The sequence below is a fragment of the Ylistrum balloti genome, unplaced genomic scaffold, assembly GCF_031769215.1.
Source record: "Ylistrum balloti isolate Yb309-2 unplaced genomic scaffold, AGI_CSIRO_Ybal_v1 Utg370226, whole genome shotgun sequence".
In the NCBI taxonomy this organism is placed as follows: Eukaryota; Metazoa; Mollusca; class Bivalvia; order Pectinida; family Pectinidae; genus Ylistrum; species Ylistrum balloti.
The window spans coordinates 903592-927738 of record NW_026782188.1 but is presented as its reverse complement, the minus strand read 5'-3'; the positions used below and the strand labels follow the sequence as shown (position 1 = coordinate 927738).

At 35.4% G+C, this 24147-nt stretch overlaps 3 protein-coding genes and 2 long non-coding RNA genes across 8 annotated transcripts in view; 2 read left to right on the top strand and 3 right to left on the bottom strand.

The window, feature by feature from the left end:
* Positions 1–243: 243 nt before the first annotated feature.
* On the top strand, positions 244–1119 carry LOC132551914 (uncharacterized). Its single transcript, XM_060216058.1, has one exon. The coding sequence runs from the start codon at positions 244–246 to the stop codon at positions 1117–1119; it is 876 nt and encodes a 291-aa protein (XP_060072041.1).
* Positions 1120–2612: 1493 nt separating this feature from the next.
* LOC132551889 (kelch-like protein diablo) lies at positions 2613–15178 on the top strand. The gene is made up of 8 exons (XM_060216033.1): positions 2613–2671; positions 9039–10112; positions 10840–10986; positions 11498–11629; positions 11925–12101; positions 12605–12751; positions 13064–13229; positions 13403–15178. The coding sequence occupies exons 2-8, from the start codon at positions 9140–9142 to the stop codon at positions 13557–13559; spliced, it is 1899 nt and encodes a 632-aa protein (XP_060072016.1). The 5' UTR covers positions 2613–2671; positions 9039–9139; the 3' UTR covers positions 13560–15178.
* Positions 15179–20717: 5539 nt separating this feature from the next.
* On the bottom strand, positions 20718–21047 carry LOC132551898 (uncharacterized). Its single transcript, XR_009554310.1, has 2 exons — positions 21007–21047; positions 20718–20967 (listed from the first exon to the last, which is right to left on the bottom strand). It is a non-coding gene; the product is annotated as an uncharacterized LOC132551898 (long non-coding RNA).
* Positions 21048–21063: 16 nt separating this feature from the next.
* LOC132551897 (uncharacterized) lies at positions 21064–22143 on the bottom strand. 4 transcript variants are annotated; one of them, XR_009554308.1, is made up of 5 exons: positions 21831–22143; positions 21625–21791; positions 21536–21574; positions 21369–21485; positions 21064–21318 (listed from the first exon to the last, which is right to left on the bottom strand). It is a non-coding gene; the product is annotated as an uncharacterized LOC132551897 (long non-coding RNA). The 4 variants fall into 4 exon arrangements; XR_009554307.1 differs by having other exon boundaries at positions 21625–21741; XR_009554309.1 differs by having other exon boundaries at positions 21625–21947; positions 22037–22143.
* Positions 22144–22228: 85 nt separating this feature from the next.
* LOC132551894 (U3 small nucleolar RNA-associated protein 6 homolog) overlaps positions 22229–24147 on the bottom strand; it is a 144275-nt gene continuing 142356 nt past the window's right edge. The window contains exon 22 of the mRNA XM_060216040.1: positions 22229–23405. Within this exon, the coding sequence (XP_060072023.1) occupies positions 23242–23405 (164 nt within the window). The 3' untranslated portion in view covers positions 22229–23241. The remainder of the gene's footprint in view (positions 23406–24147) is intronic.

The window sequence follows — 24147 nt, the reverse complement described above, 5'->3', positions numbered from 1 at the left end:
CAAAAGGCTTTCGATACTGTACCACATAATAGATTAATCAGCAAACTTAAGTCGTATAACTTCTCGAAACAATGAACCTATTGGATATCATCATTCCTGACAAACAGAAGCCATAAAGTCTCAGTAAATGGGGAAGACTCTGAATGGGGCAATGTAACTTCAGGTATTCCACAAGGATCAGTCTTAAGGCCAATACTATTCGTAATATTCATAAATGATCAGCCAGATGTTGTCAAATCGGATATGTACCTCTTTGCAGACGACACAAAGATATTTAAAATAATAGAGAACAAAAACCACTGCATTGAGCTACAGGAAGACCTGGATATTATGTGTAACTGGAGTGATACATGGTTACTTAGAATGCATCCGGATAAATGTAAGCATATGAGAATTGGAAAGGAAACATCAAAACACCAAGAACACCTTGATCATGCGGCATACAACCTCAAAGGAAGAAACCTTCAAACAACAACTAAGGAAAAAGATATTGGAGTGACCATAGACTCAGATCTTTCATTCGATAAACATATATGCCAAAAAGTTAAGAAAGCAAACTCTATGTTTGCTCTCCTAAGAAGAACATTTCAATTTATGGACCTAAAATCATTTGTACCTCTATATAAATGTCTAGTACGGTCTCAGCTGGATTATGCTAGTCCAGTGTGGTCCCCATATCTATGTAAACATGTAGATATGATAGAGGGAGTCCAACGCAGAGCGACAAAATGTCTTCCAGGCATGAAGGATCTGGACTATATGGATAGACTGAAAAAAATAAAATTGCCAACATTGGCCTTTCGGAGGGTAAGGGGAGATATGATTGAGCTATACAAGATAGTAAACGGTGTATACAACAAGGAATGCTGCAATGCCTTATCATTATGGGAGGAAGCATCACAAAGACATAGTTGCAGAGGAAACTCAAAGAAGATATATCCCAAGAGAGCAACATGCACATTACGGAAAAACAATTTCTATATAAGAACTGTCAAGATATGGAACAGTCTACCAGAATCAATAGTATCCGCAACCAGTATAAATGCTTTCAAAAACGCCATAGATAATCACTGGAATAATCAAGAACTAGTATATAACTACAAAGCCGAAATAACATAATTTATATATGGAAAACAGAACTTTAAATTTTATTTTGAATGCTTTATTTTATACTCAGAAGTTACATATGTTTTTTTTTTTTTTTTTGGTATGGAGCCTGGTATAGAGGACTACAACAGTCCTGCGCCGGAATAAACTTAACTTAACTTAACTTAAACTTCATTGAAAAAATCCAAGATGGCCGCTTATCGGCCACTTTGTTTTTCTGATCAGTCCCAAAATTACATTGGCACAACTAGAGGGGAACCTACATACTTTTCAAAAAATAGCGATAACAAACTTTATTTAAAAATAATAAAAAAAACCAAGATGTCTGCCTGTTGGCCATTTTTTTTTTTTTTTTTTGCATGCCCAAAAATCAAATGGGCACAACAAGGGACCAAGGGGAATCTACATATGCAATTTGAGAAAGATCCATCCAGAACCTCTCAAGAAATAGCGATCACAAAAAAATGATTACGGACGGACGGACCACGGACACAGAGCGGTTTGAATAACCCACCATCTGATGATCTGAGTATCAGGATACGTTTATGATAGGGATACAAATAATATTATGATATGACACCGGGTACGGCGCCGGTGCGCCGGTGGTGGTGGTGTCATAATATGTAATTACTGTTGTTGCCAATATGATAGCCCGTTATCATTTTCATCTTCTTGACAATAGATAGCTCTCTGAAACCTACCCCATCTCGCTGATACAAAACTAACACACTTGCCAGAGATCAGTTCAAGTGCAAAAGGGTCACATTGAGCTTTGGCGGCAAATTAACCACCAGTCGTTGCTGTTTCGCGTACCACTCCATTTGTCTCACAGCTAACGACGGTACCGCGAGGGAAATGTCATATTACCAAAACATGCACAAAATGGAACATAAGATTTATGTATCAATTCCCGCGAATTTTTCACGCTGAAGTCCTTCTAGTTCTAAACAGGTGGCTCTATTTATGTGTAAAATCAAAGCATTAGGCCTTCGCATTGGTACCAATAACATTTAAAATAAATAAAATAGGGGATGAAATTGTACTGTTATAGTCAGTGTTAGCTTCAGTAGCCTTGCCAGCCGTGGAGAACTACAATTTTATTGATTAATCGACAGAAGAAAAGAGATATCCATCATGTGCTTCCAGCGAAATGTTACATGGTGTTGTAGGGGAATCTCCGAACTTCAGTTTTGAAGCTTCGTGAGAGGAAATCGCTACTTAAGTGAGAAAAATCTATACCGATGTCTGTGGAAGAATATATCATACAGTGAAGAAGTAGGAAACCATGTGTTTTAGAGGGCGCTATAACGGGACATACTGAGCACTTTTCTGTCTGAATGTTTCCTCGGAATGCCAACGATGTGACAAGGAAGACAACTCTGACATACCAGTTTCTTCGCGGAACTCTTTACATGATGGAGGTAAAACATAACATTCATCGTCAACACGGAGAATCACACGAAGTGACAGCTGAAACGAAGAGTGTTATGTAGCTGATTGTACGGATAAGCTTTGTGTTGAAGTAGATGTAATTATCTGATGGTTTACATTGAAGCTTTGTTACGTAAGTCACCCTTAGAATAAAGGAAACATTTTGAGCTAGTGATTCTCGATAACTTGAATCCTGGTCCGACCAGGGGAATCCAGCTCCAGTAACCGGACCTCATTCCGACAGAGTTAACAACTGATATATACTGTCATTAGCCTTGACTTACACGCTGGACTCCAAATATATTAGAGACAGAAATATCTAAATACAGGAAACTAGGGCTATTGTCGTAAACTGTCAAAATGATAATCAATACTGAGAACCCGGACGTTAGACAGGAACTAGACATTTCTAGTCAATACGACAGACCAACGCACTTCTGAGTAGTTTAGGACATATTTGTAGTCTCAGTGTCTAAAACGCTATTAAATGCATGTTTATGAAATGCGAAAATATTTTTTGTATTTATTTTAATTTCATTTTTATCAGGTCAGAGACACTTTAATTCTCAGTTTAGACAAGTTGGGGAAATTCTATCTGTCAAGACAGCTTGGGAGCATCTTTTTTACACTCGCCTGAATCCAATGTTAAGAACCGAGAAAAACAAATGTCCCAACAAGAATCAAACCAGGTCTCAAGCATGATAATTTACATGCTCCATCTGCTGAGTAACAGATATTCATTCTAAATATTATGTACAAGCTACACCAATTTTCTGTGCAAGTAAGTCTGGGAAGTTATTTCCAACCTTGGTTGATACAGGTTGAGAGCAGCCTGTTTGCGTCCTTAATTTCAACTTAAGAAAAACTCAGTTATAGTTTATACTAGATGGAAATTCCTCCCAGCTTTGACAAAGACAAAAAGATATTGACCAATCAATTTTATAATTGTTAATGTTGACAGATAAATCTGTTAATTGTTGATGTTAATATATCCATCTGTTTATTGTTAATGTTGACTGATCCATCTGTTTATTGTTAATGTTGACTGTTCAATCTGTTAATTATCAATGTTGGCAGATAAATCTGTTATTTGTTAATGTTGACTGATCCATCTGTTTATTGTTAATGTTGACTTTTCAATCTGTTAATTATTAATGTTGGTAGATAAATCTGTTAATTGTTAATGTTGACTGTTCAATCTGTTTATTGTTAATGTTGACTGTTCAATCTGTTAATTATTAATGTTGGTAGATAAATCTGTTAATTGTTAATGTTGACTGTTCAATCTGTTTATTGTTAATGTTGACTGTTCAATCTGTTAATTATTAATGTTGGTAGATAAATCTGTTAATTGTTAATGTTGACTGTTCAATCTGTTAATTATTAATGTTGGTAGATAAATCTGTTAATTGTTAATGTTGACTGTTCAATCTGTTAATTATTAATGTTGACTGTTCAATCTGTTAATTATTAATGTTGGCAGATAAATCTGTTAATTGTTAATGTTGACTGTTCTATCTGTTTATTGTTAATGTTGACTGTTCAATCTGTTAATTATTAATGTTGACTGATCCATCTGTTTATTGTTAATGTTGACTGTTCTATCTGTTTATTGTTAATGTTGACTGTTCAATCTGTTAATTATTAATGTTGACTGATCCATCTGTTTATTGTTAATGTTGACTGTTCAATCTGTTTATTGTTAATGTTGACTTTTCAATCTGTTAATTGTTAATGTTGGTAGATAAATCTGTTAATTGTTAATGTTGACTGTTCTATCTGTTTATTATTAATGTTGGTAGATAAATCTGTTAATTGTTAATGTTGACTGTTCAATCTGTTTATTATTAATGTTGGTAGATAAATCTGTTAATTGTTAATGTTGACTGTTCAATCTGATTATTGTTAATGTTGACTGTTCAATCTGTTAATTGTTAATGTTGACTGATCCATCTGTTTATTGTTAATGTTGACTTTTCAATCTGTTAATTATTAATGTTGGCAGATAAATCTGTTAATTGTTAATGTTGACTTTTCAATCTGTTAATTATTAATGTTGGCAGATAAATCTGTTAATTGTTAATGTTGACTGTTCAATCTGATTATTGTTAATGTTGACTGTTCAATCTGTTAATTGTTAATGTTGACTGATCCATCTGTTTATTGTTAATGTTGACTTTTCAATCTGTTAATTATTAATGTTGGTAGATAAATCTGTTAATTGTTAATGTTGACTGTTCAATCTGTTTATTGTTAATGTTGACTGTTCAATCTGTTAATTATTAATGTTGGTAGATAAATCTGTTAATTGTTAATGTTGACTGTTCAATCTGTTTATTGTTAATATTGACTGTTCAATCTGTTAATTATTAATGTTGGTAGATAAATCTGTTAATTGTTAATGTTGACTGTTCAATCTGTTTATTGTTAATGTTGACTGTTCAATCTGTTAATTATTAATGTTGGTAGATAAATCTGTTAATTGTTAATGTTGACTGTTCAATCTGTTAATTATTAATGTTGGTAGATAAATCTGTTAATTGTTAATGTTGACTGTTCAATCTGTTAATTATTAATGTTGACTGTTCAATCTGTTAATTATTAATGTTGACTGTTCAATCTGTTAATTATTAATGTTGACTGTTCAATCTGTTAATTATTAATGTTGACTTTTCAATCTGTTAATTATTAATGTTGACTGTTCAATCTGTTTATTGTTAATGTTGACTGTTCAATCTGTTTATTGTTAATGTTGGCAGATAAATCTGTTAATTGTTAATGTTGACTGTTCAATCTGTTAATTATTAATGTTGGTAGATAAATCTGTTAATTGTTAATGTTGACTGTTCAATCTGTTAATTATTAATGTTGACTGTTCAATCTGTTAATTATTAATGTTGGCAGATAAATCTGTTAATTGTTAATGTTGACTGATCCATCTGTTTATTGTTAATGTTGACTTTTCAATCTGTTAATTATTAATGATGGCAGATAAATCTGTTAATTGTTAATGTTGACTGTTCAATCTGATTATTGTTAATGTTGACTGTTCAATCTGTTAATTATTAATGTTGGCAGATAAATCTGTTAATTGTTAATGTTGACTGTTCAATCTGTTAATTGTTAATGTTGACTGTTCAATCTGTTAATTATTAATGTTGGCAGATAAATCTGTTAATTGTTAATGTTGACTGTTCAATCTGTTAATTATTAATGTTGACTGTTCAATCTGTTAATTGTTAATGTTGACTGTTCAATCTGTTAATTGTTAATGTTGACTGTTCAATCTGTTAATTATTAATGTTGGCAGATAAATCTGTTAATTGTTAATGTTGACTGATCCATCTGTTTATTGTTAATGTTGACTTTTCAATCTGTTTATTGTTAATGTTGACTTTTCAATCTGTTAATTATTAATGTTGGCAGATAAATCTGTTAATTGTTAATGTTGACTGATCCATCTGTTTATTGTTAATGTTGACTTTTCAATCTGTTAATTATTAATGTTGGCAGATAAATCTGTTAATTGTTAATGTTGACTGTTCAATCTGATTATTGTTAATGTTGACTGTTCAATCTGTTAATTATTAATGTTGGCAGATAAATCTGTTAATTGTTAATGTTGACTGTTCAATCTGTTTATTATTAATGTTGGCAGATAAATCTGTTAATTGTTAATGTTGACTGTTCAATCTGTTAATTATTAATGTTGGCAGATAAATCTGTTAATTGTTAATGTTGACTGTTCAATCTGTTAATTATTAATGTTGGCAGATAAATCTGTTAATTGTTAATGTTGACTGTTCAATCTGATTATTGTTAATGTTGACTGTTCAATCTGTTAATTATTAATGTTGGCAGATAAATCTGTTAATTGTTAATGTTGACTGTTCAATCTGTTTATTATTAATGTTGGCAGATAAATCTGTTAATTGTTAATGTTGACTGTTCAATCTGATTATTGTTAATGTTGACTGTTCAATCTGTTAATTATTAATGTTGACTGTTCAATCTGTTAATTATTAATGTTGACTGTTCAATCTGTTAATTGTTAATGTTGACTGTTCAATCTGTTAATTGTTAATGTTGACTGTTCAATCTGATTATTGTTAATGTTGACTGTTCAATCTGTTAATTATTAATGTTGGCAGATAAATCTGTTAATTGTTAATGTTGACTGTTCAATCTGTTTATTATTAATGTTGGCAGATAAATCTGTTTATTGTTAATGTTGACTGTTCAATCTGTTAATTATTAATGTTGGCAGATAAATCTGTTAATTGTTAATGTTGACTGTTCAATCTGATTATTGTTAATGTTGACTGTTCAATCTGTTAATTATTAATGTTGACTGTTCAATCTGTTAATTATTAATGTTGGCAGATAAATCTGTTAATTGTTAATGTTGACTGTTCAATCTGATTATTGTTAATGTTGACTGTTCAATCTGTTAATTATTAATGTTGACTGTTCAATCTGTTAATTATTAATGTTGACTGTTCAATCTGTTAATTATTAATGTTGACTGTTCAATCTGTTAATTATTAATGTTGACTGTTCAATCTGTTAATTGTTAATGTTGACTGTTCAATCTGTTAATTATTAATGTTGACTGTTCAATCTGTTAATTATTAATGTTGGCAGATAAATCTGTTAATTGTTAATGTTGACTGTTCAATCTGTTAATTATTAATGTTGACTGTTCAATCTGTTTATTGTTAATGTTGACTGTTCAATCTGTTAATTATTAATGTTGGCAGATAAATCTGTTAATTGTTAATGTTGACTGTTCAATCTGTTAATTATTAATGTTGACTGTTCAATCTGATTATTGTTAATGTTGACTGTTCAATCTGTTAATTATTAATGTTGGCAGATAAATCTGTTAATTGTTAATGTTGACTGTTCAATCTGTTAATTATTAATGTTGACTGTTCAATCTGATTATTGTTAATGTTGACTGTTCAATCTGTTAATTATTAATGTTGACTGTTCAATCTGTTTATTGTTAATGTTGACTGTTCAATCTGTTAATTATTAATGTTGACTGTTCAATCTGTTAATTATTAATGTTGACTGTTCAATCTGTTTATTGTTAATGTTGACTGTTCAATCTGTTAATTATTAATGTTGGCAGATAAATCTGTTAATTGTTAATGTTGACTGTTCAATCTGTTAATTATTAATGTTGACTGTTCAATCTGATTATTGTTAATGTTGACTGTTCAATCTGTTAATTATTAATGTTGGCAGATAAATCTGTTAATTGTTAATGTTGACTGTTCAATCTGTTAATTATTAATGTTGGTAGATAAATCTGTTAATTGTTAATGTTGACTGTTCAATCTGTTAATTATTAATGTTGGTAGATAAATCTGTTAATTGTTAATGTTGACTGATCCATCTGTTAATTGTTAATGTTGACTTTTCAATCTGTTAATTATTAATGTTGGTAGATAAATCTGTTAATTGTTAATGTTGACTGTTCAATCTGTTAATTATTAATGTTGGTAGATAAATCTGTTAATTGTTAATGTTGACTGATCCATCTGTTAATTGTTAATGTTGACTTTTCAATCTGTTAATTATTAATGTTGGTAGATAAATCTGTTAATTGTTAATGTTGACTGTTCAATCTGTTAATTATTAATGTTGGTAGATAAATCTGTTAATTGTTAATGTTGACTGATCCATCTGTTAATTGTTAATGTTGACTTTTCAATCTGTTAATTATTAATGTTGGTAGATAAATCTGTTAATTGTTAATGTTGACTGTTCAATCTGTTAATTATTAATGTTGGTAGATAAATCTGTTAATTGTTAATGTTGACTGATCCATCTGTTTATTGTTAATGTTGACTGTTCAATCTGTTAATTATTAATGTTGGTAGATAAATCTGTTAATTGTTAATGTTGACTGTTCAATCTGTTAATTATTAATGTTGGTAGATAAATCTGTTAATTGTTAATGTTGACTGATCCATCTGTTAATTGTTAATGTTGACTTTTCAATCTGTTAATTATTAATGTTGGTAGATAAATCTGTTAATTGTTAATGTTGACTGATCCATCTGTTAATTGTTAATGTTGACTTTTCAATCTGTTAATTATTAATGTTGGTAGATAAATCTGTTAATTGTTAATGTTGACTGTTCAATCTGTTAATTATTAATGTTGGTAGATAAATCTGTTAATTGTTAATGTTGACTGATCCATCTGTTTATTGTTAATGTTGACTGTTCAATCTGTTAATTATTAATGTTGGTAGATAAATCTGTTAATTGTTAATGTTGACTGTTCAATCTGATTATTGTTAATGTTGACTGTTCAATCTGTTAATTATTAATGTTGGCAGATAAATCTGTTTAATTTTAATATTGACCACTCAGTTAAAGTCTGTGATATTGATAAGGATATTGATTTGATGTAGACAATTTTAGACAAAAATGTGGTTCTCTTGTAAATTACTTTTATTATATAGCTATTTTTTTTCCTTACAGATGCAGACTACCGGTAGTTACTTGTGCTTGGACTTAATGGCATATATTGTATAAATGGGATATACAGCTTAGACTCTTCAACACCTACTTCTTACCTAAGTATGGGTGACTCATCAGATGGAGGTGCTGTTTCTGTTTCTTCGACTCTTCCTGTGAACTTTGGATCAAATCTACATCTTCCTTTATTCTCGTCCATGAGAATTCCAAGTATGGATTCTCTTGTGAGCAATCATGGTTCTACTGTGTCAGAAGATGAATACAGATTTGTAGAAGTCTCACACCCAGCACAGCTTCTCGCAGGACTGAATAATCTCCGAAAAAGTCGAATATTCTGTGACATCACAATATGTGTAGATGGCAGAGAGTTCTATTGTCACAAAGTTATCTTATCTTCATTCAGTCCATATTTTAAAGCCATGTTTACTGGAAGTATGGCTGAAAGTTTTCAAGATAAAATTTCCATTAATTGTATGGAAGCTTCCATGGTAGAACTTCTTTTGGACTTTGCTTATACATCAGAAATACTGATCAACAAATCAAATGTCCAGTCTCTCTTGTCAGCGGCTAACCTTTTTGAAATTCTAACAGTGAAGGAAGCATGCTGCCATTACCTTGAACAAAACATGGAGGAATCCAATTGTATTGGTATCCATTGTTTTGCTGAAATCCATGCCTGTGATGACCTACAACAGAAATCTCGTGAATATTTGTTACAAAACTTTGTCACAGTTTGGCAACAAGAAGAATTTGTCCAAATTAACCTGTCCAAACTGGTAGAAATTCTGTCAGATGATGACCTTGTGTGTGAAAGTGAAGAGGTTATATTTGAAGCAGCAGCAAGTTGGTTGAATCATGACATTGAGAAACGTAAGGATGACTTTGATAATGTGCTTGAGTGTGTAAGACTCCCACTGACAAACCCTTATTTCATTCATGACTTTGTTGAAAGCAACACAACTATCATGCAGTCTGGGTCATGTAGGCGTTTGGTAGAAGAGGCCAAGACCTTTCAGTTGTTGAAGGACAGACAATGTCAGTTCCACAATCCACGGACACGGTTAAGAAAAAGTGCAGGTACAGAGTTATAGTTAATTGATATTAATGTATGTGTGATTGTAAATTCTTAAACTGAAACAATTTTGATTCTTATGAAGGTACATTTGTTTTTGGTTGAAGTTCATGATAAAATTGAAATGTACAGGAATATCGAAAGAAAAGAGACAAGGTTACTGAGTATCCACATTAGGCTGTTGATTGCCATTTTAAGAAATGAAAATCATAGTCCATTGATGATGAGATACTTGATGATACTGATAACATTCCTGAGATTATGTCAACTGGTGTCGTGTTCAGTAATCAAATTACTCGAATACAAATGAATTCCATGCTCTGATCATCTCATATGGTCAGGGAATTATGTTTTGAGTGTGTTCACATTTGTAAATTTCAATTTCATAACTGTGTTACGAAACACATTAATTTGTAAGACACAAATTATATTGCTGACAAGAGGAGATCCTAATGACCAGGTCACCAGTGATGTCATTGTGTCATGTGACCTTTCAACTTTCTAAAATCTTGATCGAGTGAGATTGGCTAATTTTAAGGCCTGAAAATAAGTAACAGAGTTTACCTGGACACCAGCAAGCACCAACTTTGCTTTTCAAACAGCTCCATAAAATGTTTATGTTGTGTTTCAGAAAGTTCAAAATTGTATCCTGTGTCTTTTAGTGTTTGATATGGATAATGCTAACTATGCTCTACTTGTTTTCACATGACTTTTCTCCCTTGTAAACTCCAGTGATGACAGAAGTGATTGTAGCTGTTGGAGGAGAAGATGACAAGGTGGTCCTTCGTAGTGTGGAAACTCTGGATCCTAGTACTTTCCAATGGAAACCTTTAGCTTGTCTTCCATTTGCAGTAAGCAAGCATGGATTAGTGGCATCAGGTAAGGGCACGGATACTTAACAAGCATGGATTAGTGGCATCAGGTAAGGGAACAGATACTTAACAAGCATGGACTAGTGGCACAAGTTAAGGTACAGATACTTAACAATCATGGATTAGTGGCATCAGGTAAGGGTACAGATACTTAGCAATCATGGATTAGTGGCATCAGGTAAGGGTACAGATACTTAACAGTCATGGATTAGTGTCATCAGGTAAGGGTACAGATACTTAACAGTCATGGATTAGTGTCATCAGGTAAGGGTACAGATACTTAACAAGCATGGATTAGTGGCATCAGGTAAGGGTACAGATACTTAACAAGCATGGATTAGTGGCATCAGGTGAAGGAATGAATATGTAACAAGCACGGATTAGTGGCATCACATTTGGGAATGAATATTTTACAAGCATGGACTAGCAGCCTTAGATCAAAATAAGGATACTGTATATTAATGCAGTTCATGCTTATCAAATTAAATGAATTTCAATTTGTCTTTGATCATTTTTAGGGTCCACCTGTCTGTACCTTGCTGGAGGAGAGTACCCTGATGGTTCTGCCAGTAAAAGTGTGTGGCGATATGATTCTTGTATAGACTGCTGGGAGGAGCTGTCTCCGATGCAAGTTGCCAGATCTGAGTTAGGTATGGTGATTTACCTACTGAGTACTGGTTATCTCTGATAGCAGTGCTCGTGTTGATGAGAGAGAGTTAAGGAGTGGGGGGGGATTAGATAGAGAAAGGGAGTGAGCGGAGGAGAGCGTTTAGACTCTTAGGTGTGTAAACTATTGGACAGGTTTCTTATATAACTAATGATGTGGTTATCTATGTGTCTGATACCAGATCTACAGATTAGATGTTTTTATTCTAACTTCTATTGGCTTTACTAAAGTGTTATATAGTTTAGTGAACTATTGAGTGACTCCTATTAAATCTTTAGGTGTAGCAATGCTAGACTCTTACATGTATGCTGTTGGGGGATGGGATGGCTCAAGTCGACTGGATAGTGTGGAGCAGTACAGTGTGACCACCAATAACTGGACATTTGTGGCTGCAATGAAGATAGCACTAACCAGTCCAGCAGTGGCGGCCATGGAGGGATGTCTATATGTTACTGGTGAGTTCTACAATCTATATGTTACTGGTGAGTTCTACAATTTAACTGAGTTAAACAATCTAACTTTGTACTAAGTAAATCAAAGATTTCCACATTTGTTTTTTCTACATTCATCCTATCAATTTATAAGTGAGTCAAGGAACCATACTGTTGTATTAGGTCGAGGACTTAATACCTAACTGTTGTATCAGGTCGAGGACTTGATACCTAACTGTTGTATCAGGTCGAGGACTTAATACCTAACTGTTGTATCAGGTCGAGGACTTAATACCTAACTGTTGTATCAGGGCGAGGACTTAATACCTAACTGTTGTATCAGGTCGAGGACTTAATACCTAACTGTTGTATCAGGTCGAGGACTTAATACCTAACTGTTGTATCAGGTCGAGGATGTATAACCTTACTTTTATGTATCAGGTTGATGTTGATTGTGGTTATGCAGTAAACTCTTTTTATCAAATCAAAATTTTCCTACTACATAAAGACATTATATTGATGTATAGGTGGCGCTGTGCTCGAGGATGGGGATGGGATAGAGCTGGTTCAGTGTTACAACCCACGCACAGATAAATGGACTGACAAGAGCTCCATGTTGATTCCTCGCTCAGGATCTGGGGCCTGTGTCCTGAATGGCTTGCTGTATATTATAGGTAGGATAATACAACCCTTCCAAGCTATCAACAAACCAGTATACTGATAATTTACTTCTAAACTACATTTATACAAGTATTATGCTGTACATGTACCTACAACACATTATTAAGGGCAAGTAGTCATATGCTGAGATCATACAAAACAAGGACAGTGCAGATACTTTGGAGATTTGTTCAGCTGTTAAAACATTAAATAAAGGTTTGATTCCATATGTCAACCCAACTTTCATTGGCTGAAGACAGATATTACTTTTATAAAATGATGACTATATAGTACTGTATGTGTTAACTTGTCCTATTTTACTATAGGAGGTTGGCATGCATCAACGGAAAATACCAGTAAGGTTGAGTGTTACAACCCTAGGACAGATCAGTGGGCCCAAAAGAGCCCCCTCCTAGAACGCCGCTATCGTCCAGGGGTTGCCGTTGTATCTGGCAAAGTCTATGTTCTGGGAGGAGAGGAAGGCTGGGACAGGTCAGTATAGTATCTTTATATCGTACAAGTAACTCAGAGTTACTCAGATTTTTAAACCATTTTATACCTTTGAAATATAAGTTTGACATTCTAAGCATTGTATTTTGATGAAATATATACTAGGAAAACTTTTCAGTCAATACGCTCTTAAATATAACATTTATTGCATGCAGATATCATGACACCATAGAGTGCTACGACCCTGAAACAGATAGCTGGGAGATTGTAGGCGAAATGCAGTCCAGTCGCAGCTGGCTCAGCTGTGTGGCTCTTGTACTACATAAAGATGTTTTAAATCGAGACAGACACACCCACCATTGTACTGTGTGACATACCCACTGATACGGAATGTTATTGTTACAGTCTGGAATGATGGATTATATAAAATCAGACTTCACGAAAATCATATTAAACTGTGTAAGTTATGTAATGTTCTAATGATTAGAATCTCATTTAATCTTGTTTTTCAGCATTAGCACCTTATTTTCATTTTCCAAACTGGACATAGCTGATATAATACATGTAAGTGCTTGTCTGATTTAGCTAATGCTGTGTATACTCGCTTGATAATGAAGACATATCTGATTTAGTCTGACAGCATAGATCCATTGGTGATGTATCTGATACATGTAATCTTATTGTTTTACATGTCGTGTATTCCTATGTAGGACTAGTGGGTGAAATTTATCTGTGAAATGAGTTTTGCTCATATCAATTAATACATTGCTCAGATTGATTAAATGGCATGAAAATAAAGGCACAATTTTATGTTTCACTTTGTGTGTAGTCATGTTCCTCAGTTTTAGTGCTGTGTGCCTCTGGGAGTTGTCTTTCTTGGTTTGCCTTTTCTTTCGTCTAAGTCATTGGTCCTTTCTATTTAACAAAGAAATAATATGGTAGTGACAAAAATAAAAGGGTGTTATAATTTCTCCTCAATTCATTCTTGTTTATCTTTAGGGAGTTATCTTGTAGCTGTTATAAGAGACTTGTGCACAATCTAGAACATTTGTATAACTGAATTACATCTTAAAGTACATAAAAAAAAGTGGTAATTTAATTCTTTCAAAATTTCTAAATCCTGTCTAATTATGGATTAATTAAATTCATATATTATTGTTGAGAGCTGCTTAAACCACTTTTTATTGAGAATCAAGTAAAAAAAAGATCAGGTGATGACAAAGTTTGTGTTCTATACTTCAATGTTATAAATGTATTTTTCATTACATGAAGACATGAATGTACTGTTTAATGTTAGATATATTTAACCGGTTGTTTATGAGATGTGTTAATGCCCTTTGCTATATGTTACATTGATGTAGTGTTTTATATACATTTACTGGTACTAGTAATATATTCATTCTTGGCTTGATGCTAGAATTTATGTTCATCATGACATCAAATGATCTTACATTGTGTGATATTGATTTAGCCTAGTAATGTTGTTCTAGTTCAGTCCCCTTCTAGCCAAAGTTGACCAGATATGATGACTTGGTGCAGACCAGAGTTACAGTTGCCTAATTCACTGTAGCCTTATTCAGACCAGTTCTACAGTATCCTTATTCACTGTAGCCTTATTCAGACCAGTTCTACAGTATCCTTATTCACTGTAGCCTAATTCAGACCAGTTCTACAGTATCCTTATTCACTGTAGCCTTATTCAGACCAGTTCTACAGTATCCTTATTCACTGTAGCCTTATTCAGACCAGTTCTACAGTATCCTTATTCACTGTAGCCTTATTCAGACCAGTTCTACAGTATCCTTATTCACTGTAGCCTTTTTCAGGCCAGTTCTACAGTATCCTTATTCACTGTAGCCTACATAATTCAAACAAGTGCTATGCACTAACAGTATTTCTCTAGTTTGGTCCAGTTCATTGGGCATGTTCAGGCAGCAAGATGTTGGTTACTGAATAGTTGAATGTCATTATGTGATAAAATGTCAAATGTTTGTTGTTGTTTGTTATTTATTAGCTGTGGTTTCAGACCACTCGCAACAATTGTTATAATGAAGAGATATGACTGATTATTCATCAACAAGATGGCATAGTCAGTTGGAACGAATAACAGGCAAAGCTGATATAAATTCTCACCATCAATGTAGACAGTTTTGAAATGATAATGTAGCACAGAACAATAAGATGAAACAAGACTAAGGGAAATAACTCATGATGGCAACAACTCATCAAACACTTTGTGTATATTTACTTATACAATTACATGTACTAGTACATTAATTACAACATCTATACACACCATCAGAGACAGATATTAGCAGACTCTGACCAAACTAAATGTACATTATCACACAGGTCACTGCTATCAACAACCGTTATACTTGATGTAATCTATGCATTACATACATACACTAATGAAACGTGCTAATGTAACCATATAGAATGACAAGCGAAGTACATGTACGAGCAGTCATGTCTAACTAGAGTCTTGCATGCAATTGAAAATCAATTTTTGTTTTTAATTTGGTTATAAATCCTGTTTTTTTTTTAATGTCTTTTTCATTATAAAATTATGTGTTTTTCCAATAAAACATGAACATCCTCAAGAACTTGTTTTCGGGATCTTAACACACCACAGGAGATCAATACACACCACAGGAGATCAATACACACCACATGAGATCAATACACACCACAGGAGACTAATATAAACCATAGGAGATCAATAGATACACACCACAGGAGACTGATATAAACCATAGGAGATCAATAGATACACACCACAGGAGACTGATATAAACCATTAGAGATCAATAGATACACACCACAGGAGACTGATATAAACCATTAGAGATCAATAGATACACACCACAGGAGACTGATATAAACCATTAGAGATCAATAGATACACACCACAGGAGATCAATACACACCACATGATATCTATACACACCACAGGAGACTGATATAAACCATTGGAGATCAATAGATACACACCACAGGAGACTGATATAAACCATTGGAGATCAATAGATACACACCACAGGAGATCAATACACACCACATGATATCTATACACACCACAGGAGATCAATACACACCACATGATATCTATACACACCACAGGAGGCTGATATAAACCATTGGAGATCAATAGATACACACCACAGGAGACTGATATAAACCATTGGAGATCAATAGATACACACCACAGGAGACTGATATAAACCATTGGAGATCAATAGATACACACCACAGGAGACTGATATAAACCATTGGAGATCAATAGATACACACCACATGAGATCAATACACACCACATGAGATCAATACACACCACATGAAATCAATACACACCACATGAGATCAATACACACCACATGAGATCAATACACACCACGGGAGATCAATACACACCACATGAGATCAATACACACCACGGGAGATCAATACACACCACATGAGATCAATACACACCACAGGAGAGATTTGAATTCACAATACCACAGAAGTGAGTCACAGTAACGATTGAAATCATTTTTCATTGTTTTTCATGTCATTGACTTTATTTTTTTAGATAGCTGTTCTGTTGATATGATCATGACTGCTTTTACTGCTATATCCAGTACAGGTACGTAGTAAATTGATATAGTGTGGGGAAACTCACACAAGGACAACTATTGACAAAAAGATGTGTGTGATACTGCTGATAGGCTGTTAACTCACTGTCTGCAGGAAGCTGATTAACATCTCCGTTCACGTCAATAACACCAAATATACGGATAACGTTGAGTATCCGCAAGATAATTGACTCGATGTCAAAAAGTAATAAGAATGAGATAGTTCCTCATGTCTACAAATGATCTTAAAAGGGAAATACTTCTGGTATTTCCTTTCAAAAACTGAAATGATTGCACACATCAATAAAATGTGTCTATCACTTACATAACCAAAGTCAAGCACTTCGTAATTATTGAAAAACAGAAGCTAAACGAAGACACCATACACCAATAAGAATTTGCTGTGAGATTTTTACTTTCTCTCACACTGACAAGATAATGGCAGAGGTCTAGACCAATGTTTGGACAAGATTGGTTTTATGTTTCCGTCCGACAGATAGCTGCGATCATGACCGTTTCCTTCATCTATTTTATTGCTTCTTTATGTTATCTAGTTACTGGCTTTTGTGTGACAGACATATTGCCTTATTTTAACATGCTCTATATGTTGGTGAATTTTTGTTTGACCTCGTGATTCTGTCATTGTTGAGTCTGGCTATCATGAATGAAGTGAAGTAACCAAACCCAGTTCTCTGTAATCTACAAGCATGTTATAGAATCTTCACCGGACACAAGTTTTGTCACTACAGACAGGTTATAGAAACTCCCACCGGACACAAGTTTTGTCACTACAGACAGGTTATAGAAACTCCCACCGGACACAAGTTTTGTCACTACAGACAGGTTATAGAAACTCCCACAGGACACAAGTTTTGTCACTACAGACAGGTTATAGAAACTCCCACAGGACACCAGTTTGGTCACTAGAGGCAGGTTATAGAATCTCCCGCAGGACACTAGTTTGGTCACTAAAGACAGGTTATATAATCTCCCACAGGACACCAGTTTGGTCACTAGAGACAGGTTATAGAATCTCCCACAGGACACCAGTTTGGTTACTAGAGACAGGTTATATAATCTCCCACAGGACACCAGTTTGGTCACTAGAGACAGGTTACATAATCTCCCATAGGACACCAGTTTGGTTACTAGAGACAGGTTATATCATCTCCCACAGGACACCAGTTTGGTCACTAGAGACAGGTTACATAATCTCCCACAGGACACCAGTTTGGTCACTAGAGACAGGTTAAAGAATCTCCCACAGGATACCAGTTTGGTCACTAAAGACAGGTTATATAATCTCCCACAGGACACCAGTTTGGTCACTAAAGACAGGTTATATAATCTCCCACAGGATACCAGTTTGGTCACTAAAGACAGGTTATAGAATCTCCCACAGGACACCAGTTTGGTCACTAAAGACAGGTTATATAATCTCCCACAGGATACCAGTTTGGTCACTAAAGACAGGTTATATAATCTCCCACAGGACACCAGTTTGGTCACTAAAGACAGGTTATATAATCTCCCACAGGATACCAGTTTGGTCACTAAAGACAGGTTATAGAATCTCCCACAGGACACTAGTTTGGTCACTAGAGACAGGTTACATAATCTCCCACAGGATACCAGTTTGGTCACTAAAGACAGGTTATAGAATCTCCCACAGGACACAAGTTTTGTCACTACAGACAGGTTATAGAAACTCCCACAGGACACCAGTTTGGTCACTAGAGGCAGGTTATAGAATCTCCCGCAGGACACTAGTTTGGTCACTAAAGACAGGTTATATAATCTCCCACAGGACACCAGTTTGGTCACTAGAGACAGGTTATAGAATCTCCCACAGGACACCAGTTTGGTTACTAGAGACAGGTTATATAATCTCCCACAGGACACCAGTTTGGTCACTAGAGACAGGTTACATAATCTCCCATAGGACACCAGTTTGGTTACTAGAGACAGGTTATATCATCTCCCACAGGACACCAGTTTGGTCACTAGAGACAGGTTACATAATCTCCCACAGGACACCAGTTTGGTCACTAGAGACAGGTTAAAGAATCTCCCACAGGATACCAGTTTGGTCACTAAAGACAGGTTATATAATCTCCCACAGGACACCAGTTTGGTCACTAAAGACAGGTTATATAATCTCCCACAGGATACCAGTTTGGTCACTAAAGACAGGTTATAGAATCTCCCACAGGACACCAGTTTGGTCACTAAAGACAGGTTATATAATCTCCCACAGGATACCAGTTTGGTCACTAAAGACAGGTTATATAATCTCCCACAGGACACCAGTTTGGTCACTAAAGACAGGTTATATAATCTCCCACAGGATACCAGTTTGGTCACTAAAGACAGGTTATAGAATCTCCCACAGGACACTAGTTTGGTCACTAGAGACAGGTTACATAATCTCCCACAGGATACCAGTTTGGTCACTAAAGACAGGTTATAGAATCTCCCACAGGACACAAGTTTTGTCACTAAAGACAGGTTATAGAAACTCCCACAGGACACCAGTTTGGTCACTAGAGGCAGGTTATAGAATCTCCCGCAGGACACTAGTTTGGTCACTAAAGACAGGTTATATAATCTCCCACAGGACACCAGTTTGGTCACTAGAGACAGGTTATAGAATCTCCCACAGGACACCAGTTTGGTTACTAGAGACAGGTTATATAATCTCCCACAGGACACCAGTTTGGTCACTAGAGACAGGTTACATAATCTCCCATAGGACACCAGTTTGGTTACTAGAGACAGGTTATATCATCTCCCACAGGACACCAGTTTGGTCACTAGAGACAGGTTACATAATCTCCCACAGGACACCAGTTTGGTCACTAGAGACAGGTTAAAGAATCTCCCACAGGATACCAGTTTGGTCACTAAAGACAGGTTATATAATCTCCCACAGGACACCAGTTTGGTCACTAAAGACAGGTTATATAATCTCCCACAGGATACCAGTTTGGTCACTAAAGACAGGTTATAGAATCTCCCACAGGACACCAGTTTGGTCACTAAAGACAGGTTATATAATCTCCCACAGGATACCAGTTTGGTCACTAAAGACAGGTTATATAATCTCCCACAGGACACCAGTTTGGTCACTAAAGACAGGTTATATAATCTCCCACAGGATACCAGTTTGGTCACTAAAGACAGGTTATAGAATCTCCCACAGGACACTAGTTTGGTCACTAGAGACAGGTTACATAATCTCCCACAGGATACCAGTTTGGTCACTAAAGACAGGTTATAGAATCTCCCACAGGACACTAGTTTGGTCACTAGAGACAGGTTACATAATCTCCCACAGGACACAAGTTAAGTTATTTGGGCTCATTCTCCTTATCATTGATCACTATCAGTCTGTCTGGAATCATCATTCTGTCCTCTGGAAAAGAATTATACAGTTTGACCCCTGAAGGTCACCAGACTGATGTTCATCTTGTTTTGCCCCTACATGACTAATGGTGTCAAGCTATACAGCTATAATGTTTCTTTACAGGATTGTTATTATCTGTTTTAGAACATATTACATTTATAAATATATTTTCCTGTTAGTGATGAACCTCTTGTAGGTCTTGGGCTTTTTGATTTATCATGTAATAGTTGGACAAAGTCTACCTCTGCTAACTTTCATCACAATATATTCTATTTATTTTGAACATTTCATTCAGGTTGGTAATGCTAATAGAATAGAAGTTCTTATAACACAACCAGTAGAAGATTTCGATGACAACATTGTCACCTTCAACAGACAAATGACCAATATGAAGCGCACTAGCACTGACGTACATAGTGTACAAGATAGTAAAGAATCAACCATTTTGGTTTTTTTTTAATGTGACGAAATAGAAAATGGATTAAACAAAATATAAACACAATAGGGTAACAATCAACCTTTTATTCATACTAATCATAGCATGTCAAATTTACATCATAGTCTTGATTATGTAGATTTCAGGTGTATCCCTAGGTCCTAGAGATAACTTCAATAAATCCTTCATTTACTTATCTTTATTAACCTCATCATGTCAAAGTGACGAGTCTATATGTGTGACCTCTGTCATACATCAATGTGTCCAGCCTGTATGTGTGACCTCTGTCATACATCCATGTGTCCAGTCTATATGTGTGACCTCTGTCATACATCCATGTGTCCAGCCTGTACGTGTGACCTCTGTCATACATCCATGTGTCCAGTCTATATGTGTGACCTCTGTCATACATCCATGTGTCCAGCCTGTACGTGTGACCTCTGTCATACATCCATGTGTCCAGTCTATATGTGTGACCTCTGTCATACATCCATGTGTCCAGCCTGTATGTGTGACCTCTGTCATACATCCATGTGTCCAGTCTATATGTGTGACCTCTGTCATACATCCATGTGTCCAGTCTATATGTGTGACCTCTGTCATACATCCATGTGTCCAGCCTGTATGTGTGACCTCTGTCATACATCCATGTGTCCAGTCTATATGTGTGACCTCTGTCATACATTCAACTGTCCAGACTATATACATCATAGATATGTGACCTCTGTCATACATCCATGTGTCCAGTCTATATGTGTGACCTCTGTCATACATCCATGTGTCCAGCCTGTATGTGTGACCTCTGTCATACATCCATGTGTCCAGTCTATATGTGTGACCTCTGTCATACATTCAACTGTCCAGACTATATACATCATAGATATGTGACCTCTGTCATACATCCATGTGTCCAGTCTATATGTGTGACCTCTGTCATACATTCAACTGTCCAGACTATATACATCATAGATATGTGACCTCTGTCATACATCCATGTGTCCAGTCTATATGTGTGACCTCTGTCATACATCCATGTGTCCAGCCTGTATGTGTGACCTCTGTCATACATCCATGTGTCCAGTCTATATGTGTGACCTCTGTCATACATTCAACTGTCCAGACTATATACATCATAGATATGTGACCTCTGTCATGCATCAATGTGTCCAGTCTATATGTGTGACCTCTGTCATACATCCATGTGTCCAGTCTATATGTGTGACCTCTGTCATACATCCATGTGTCCAGCCTGTATGTGTGACCTCTGTCATACATCCATGTGTCCAGTCTATATGTGTGACCTCTGTCATACATTCAACTGTCCAGACTATATACATCATAGATATGTGACCTCTGTCATGCATCCATGTGTCCAGTCTATATGTGTGACCTCTGTCATACATCCATGTGTCCAGTCTATATGTGTGACCTCTGTCATACATTCAACTGTCCAGACTATATACATCATAGATATGTGACCTCTGTCATGCATCCATGTGTCCAGTCTATATGTGTGACCTCTGCCATACATCCATGTGTCCAGTCTATATGTGTGACCTCTGTCATACATTCAACTGTCCAGACTATATACATCATAGATATGTGACCTCTGTCATACATCCATGTGTCCAGTCTATATGTGTGACCTCTGTCATACATTCAACTGTCCAGACTATATACATCATAGATATGTGACCTCTGTCATGCATCCATGTGTCCAGTCTATATGTGTGACCTCTGTCATACATTCAACTGTCCAGACTATATACATTATAGATATGTGACCTCTGTCATGCATCCAGGTGTCCAGTCTATATGTGTGACCTCTGTCATACATCCATGTGTCCAGTCTATATGTGTGACCTCTGTCATACATCCATGTGTCCAGTCTATATGTGTGACCTCTGTCATACATTCAACTGTCCAGACTATATACATCATAGATATGTGACCTCTGTCATACATCCATGTGTCCAGTCTATATGTGTGACCTCTGTCATACATCCATGTGTCCAGTCTATATGTGTGACCTCTGTCATACATCCATGTGTCCAGTCTATATGTGTGACCTCTGTCATACATTCAACTGTCCAGACTATATGTGTGACCTCTGTCATACATTCAACTGTCCAGACTATATACATCATAGATATGTGACCTCTGTCATGCATCCAGGTGTCCAGTCTATATGTGTGACCTCTGTCATACATCCATGTGTCCAGTCTATATGTGTGACCTCTGTCATACATCCATGTGTCCAGTCTATATGTGTGACCTCTGTCATACATTCAACTGTCCAGACTATATACATCATAGATATGTGACCTCTGTCATACATCCATGTGTCCAGTCTATATGTGTGACCTCTGTCATACATCCATGTGTCCAGTCTATATGTGTGACCTCTGTCATACATCCATGTGTCCAGTCTATATGTGTGACCTCTGTCATACATTCAACTGTCCAGACTATATACATCATAGATATGTGACCTCTGTCATGCATCCAGGTGCCCAGTCTGTATTGCTAACTTTGTTATACATTCCTCTGTCCAAGTGTCGTGACTATATATACATTATAGATATGTGACCTCTGTCATGCGTCCAGGTGCCCAGTCTGTAGCAGGGTGTACTTGGTAATAAATTGCTGATTGAGATCACCCTCCAGACATTTCACTGCTCTGAAGTGGATCGTGCCTGCCTCCTCTGGTTTGCCCTGTGGGTGGGTCTGTTCTAGTTGAATGTAGTTAATCCAAAGGTCTGTAAACAAAACAAGACATAATTATTATTTTATAATTATTGGGTATTAAACAAAAGTTTACCACAAAACAATAGAGGAACTTTTAGTCTATAATTAATCTCAATATGTTTTTGATATTGTTGTGACTTTGACAGCCTCTTAATAACCTGCTGTGTTGCATTATTCAACCTTTTAAGCCTTAAACAAGCTCAGAGAAATTACTGGGACACTTTCTAATGATATGTGTTGAAATATGAAGCTAAGGTGATAGAAAACACAATTTGCATTCAATAAAGAATTTACATATCATACATATAGACCATAGCTAAGTATATAGCAGGCAAAAAATAGGCCAAGTATCAAAGTGGTAGGTTTTGATTAAGTATACAAAACCTCTATCTGTATATAGAGGCAGGTGGGCTTATTACAACAAATATGTCAATACATTACATTCAACTTTGAAAACCAAGTATAAAGCTGTCTGTGAACTTTGAAAGCAGAGGATAAAGTTATTGTAATCATCTGACCTCTTTCAATTAACTATTTATCATGTTCTACAAGCACTGGAGCACCATTTGTCTGTGCTTGACAAGAGCTGACATGTAGTTAGTATCAATCTGTACATGAGAACAATACATCACATTCAATGCAGTACAAAACAAATACAAACTATAAAGCTGTTGCCAATACTTTGCAGATCATGAAATATGAATTTTTGAAAAGAAACGGAGATGTATGATGTTGAGACAATAACAGACGATA

Excerpts from the sequence above, each read along its gene's own strand:
- LOC132551914 (XM_060216058.1), top strand. The coding sequence starts at position 244 with ATGTACCTCTTTGCAGACGACACAAAGATATTTAAAATAATAGAGAAC.
- LOC132551889 (XM_060216033.1), top strand. The coding sequence starts at position 9,140 with ATGGGTGACTCATCAGATGGAGGTGCTGTTTCTGTTTCTTCGACTCTT. Across the intron at positions 10,113-10,839 it reads ACGGTTAAGAAAAAGTGCAG|TGATGACAGAAGTGATTGTA; the intron begins GTACAGAGTTAT and ends TGTAAACTCCAG. Across the intron at positions 13,230-13,402 it reads GGAGAGGAAGGCTGGGACAG|ATATCATGACACCATAGAGT; the intron begins GTCAGTATAGTA and ends TATTGCATGCAG.